Genomic DNA, 3,397 nt, shown 5'->3' on the forward strand with positions numbered 1-3,397 from the left:
CTTCCCTTTCCGTTGAGCTTCCAAATCGATGCAATCTATGCAAGTATATATATTCACAATAAGGTTTCAGAACTAACAACACTCACACTTTTGTGTGTTTAATCTTGACTTAAAATTTCACCTAAAATTTATAATCAAGTTCTTAATTCTTGATGCCAACTAACATTTCAACTTTTATATTTTTCAAGTTCCAAGTTTAAGGTTAAGTCCCTCTTTTTTTTTTCTTCAATACCAACTCTAATAATCCACCAACAATTAATTATCTATCTTAGTATAACAAACTTAAATTATAATATGCTAACAATAGTAAGGATATTTCTATAAATTTACTCTTCAATACTTCCATCTAATCAAAGGCTTAATCAGTAGAGGTCACTATACTGAAACATTCTCAACTTCACAAAATACAAATTTTTATATATATTTTCCTTTCCAATCACTTCCAACAACCCAATTTAATGATATTTTATTTTTATAATGTGAACAATAAGAAAAGAAAATAAATTTAAAAAAAAAGAAAATATTAAAGTTGATGATTTTACGAAATGGAAAAAAAAGAATAAAAAAATTGCAGATTTAATAATCTGCATCCAAATTTTGTCAAACACACAAATATTAGATCATATCTTGGCAATCATTGCCAATGATTAGGTTATTATTATTATTTTAATTTTTTTTTACAACCATCAAAAATATTATATTATAATTAAAATTTAAAGGTTGGCTAATTCTCTTTCTTCCTACCATTCAATCTTATATATAAACATATGTGTGCAACAACTAAAGAAATTAATGCAGGGGGAAGAAATACCTGGAGCAGTTCGTAGCCGCAATGCCGAAAACCCTTCGCCCCCCCCCCCCCTTTTTTTCTTTTTCTTATTTTTTTTAAAATTATTTAAGTACTAAAAGTGATAGGTTTTACCCACATATTTAATTAATATAGGCTAAAGAGTGTAGGGTCTTAAATAAATTATCACTTTAGCCCATAAAATATCGATTAATTAACTCAAGTTAAGCAAATATTCAAAATTTCCAAAAATGACCTTCCGGGTCATTACATAAATTATAATATTTATTATTTAATATTAATAATTAATATAATATAAATATATATTATAATATAATATATTTCGGTAAATCGAAATACCAAATAACATAAAATTACATACCGAAAATCAAACCAAAATATCGAAAAATACAAAAACATATACCGAATACCGAACCAAAAACTAAAAAACCAAAATTGAAATACCAAAAAAATTTAATTTGGTACAGTATTTCGATTTTCGGTATTTATGCTCAACCCTAATGTTGAGGAGGATAAGAAGGAGTTGGTTCGTGATGTTCATACACTTGCTCATATGGGTGTTCGACTTGTGGATTCCGTGAATGATAAAATTATTATTAAGAATGGATTAAAATCATCTCTTGTGATGGATGTTTGTCTAAATTGCACCCGTTAATCCTAAGTCAATACTATTAGCCTTGAAAATCAATCATCCATTAATGTTTTCTAACATCTAATAGATTCTTAACAAAAATGTCATCCATTAACATGAAATTAGCTATCGATAATCCCTAGCTAATCGATCGCTAAACTTGCTCCTAGATTATTGGATTTTCATATAATCGATAGCTTAATGAAATTCCCATAATATTTTTAGACCAAACTATTAACTAAGCACATTTTAATTTTATTCCTGATAATATAAGCTAAAGACATTTGTGACCCTCTTACGTCTTCTTATGTCATCCAAAGAAAATACTCAAAAGAAAAAGAAAAAAAAGGTTCTAAATATGTTAATGGGACGACAGTGAGAATATAAACTTAAAAAGTGGCCTTTTTCTTAGTTATCTTGGAGAATATATGTGCATTCACCAGAATGACGTTACAAATGTTCATTTTGAGAGATGTCACTTCAAGTTTTTGACACACTTTCGAATCTTCACATTACTGTCTTAATTAATCATTGCAAAAATTATTAGTTAATTAACACAATGTTTAAGTGCTTAACTTTTGGTCTAATCATTTGTACATACCAAAATAATAACATTATGTGCTATAACCTTTTAAATATGGTCGGATAGTGTTGTTTATAACTTTATATTATATACTTGCCCAAGTAAACTCTCTTCGTTCTCATTTGTTTGTTTTGCTTTTCTTGTTAGTTTGCTAAACAAATATTTTCTCCATTTCAAAAGTTTTGATCTCATTTTCTTTTTAGTATTTTTTAAAAAGAATGATTTCTTTCTTTATTTATATTTTTATTTAAGTTTTATGTCAAATTGAATTAAGACAAACAAATTGAAACAGACAGATATTCATAAAAAGATGAGTGAAAGAGATAGTACTACACACTTAAAAAACATTGTTGCATTTCTATTTTTTTAAATAGAAATTGCATTCAACATTTAACTCTTCTCATAAAGATCATGGCTTATTATATAAAAATAAAAAGCCATGAAGGAAGAAGTTTGACATAAAGTACAAAATTTAAAGAGCCCAAAAAAAAGAAAGGCCTTGTTTTTTTTAAATATATATATGTAAGCAAAGGGTTTCTCATGACTAAAGCCATAAAGCTCCTGCATCTTTAAGCATCTTTTTGAGTGAACCATTGATATGAAGTGTCATAACAGTGTTAGCTGATCCCACAAATCGACCACCAATAAACACGGCTGGTACAGCCGGGCTACAGCCTAACCTGAGGAGAGATCTCTCCATATCGCGTCCATTCATATCTTCATCAAGTTCATAAATCAAAGGGCTAACACCTTGCTCGTAAAATAACCTCTTAATTGCATGACACATGCAACATGAACTCTTGCTAAATATCACAACTGCCTTTTGTGATGCAACTTTCACTACACGTTCCATATCGCGATTGTTATTTAATTTGATTTGAATTTTTGGTTTATATATATAGGGTTTAGTTTATTTTTCTTGAAGTTGGATTTTGCTAGAGACTAGAGAGTTGGTTTTGAGATGGCAATGGAGATGTTATGAAGGGATATTTATATAGGGGGGGAAATGATCATGATGATGGTGGGATTTGGATAATCTTAATAGTTTATTGTATTTTGAGAAAAAGGAGATGGGGAAAAGTGAAAATTCTTTGAGATATTTGGATAGATTCTAGATTCTTGATTGTGCCATGGTATAATAATATGCAAAATTCTATATTTCTTTGCTATTTGATGGTAGGTTTAGATTTTCAAGAGCCAAGAACTATATATATGGACCCCTTTCTCCTCTTTGCCCTAATTTTGAAAATGACACCTATTCCACTTACCTACGTCATGCTTTTACTTACTAGTGTGGCAAGAATCAAAAGTCCATCGACATTGATCGTGGTGCACTAGTAAAATTACGTCACTTTTAATTAATCATGTCTTGGGG

General features: G+C 29.0%; 1 protein-coding gene across 1 annotated transcript; it reads right to left on the reverse strand.

Moving 5' to 3' along the window:
* Window positions 1-2,305: 2,305 nt before the first annotated feature.
* Window positions 2,306-3,005, reverse strand: LOC101245287 (monothiol glutaredoxin-S10). Its single transcript, XM_004229164.5, has one exon. It carries the CDS (start codon window positions 2,873-2,875, stop codon window positions 2,567-2,569), a length of 309 nt encoding a protein of 102 aa, XP_004229212.1. The 5' UTR covers window positions 2,876-3,005; the 3' UTR covers window positions 2,306-2,566.
* Between the last annotated feature and the right edge of the window lie 392 nt (window positions 3,006-3,397).

This window comes from Solanum lycopersicum, chromosome 1, assembly GCF_036512215.1.
Source record: "Solanum lycopersicum chromosome 1, SLM_r2.1".
In the NCBI taxonomy this organism is placed as follows: Eukaryota; Viridiplantae; Streptophyta; class Magnoliopsida; order Solanales; family Solanaceae; genus Solanum; species Solanum lycopersicum.

What these genes read in the sequence shown, in the direction of transcription:
- LOC101245287 (XM_004229164.5), bottom strand. Translation starts at nt 2,875, where the DNA reads ATGGAACGTGTAGTGAAAGTTGCATCACAAAAGGCAGTTGTGATATTT.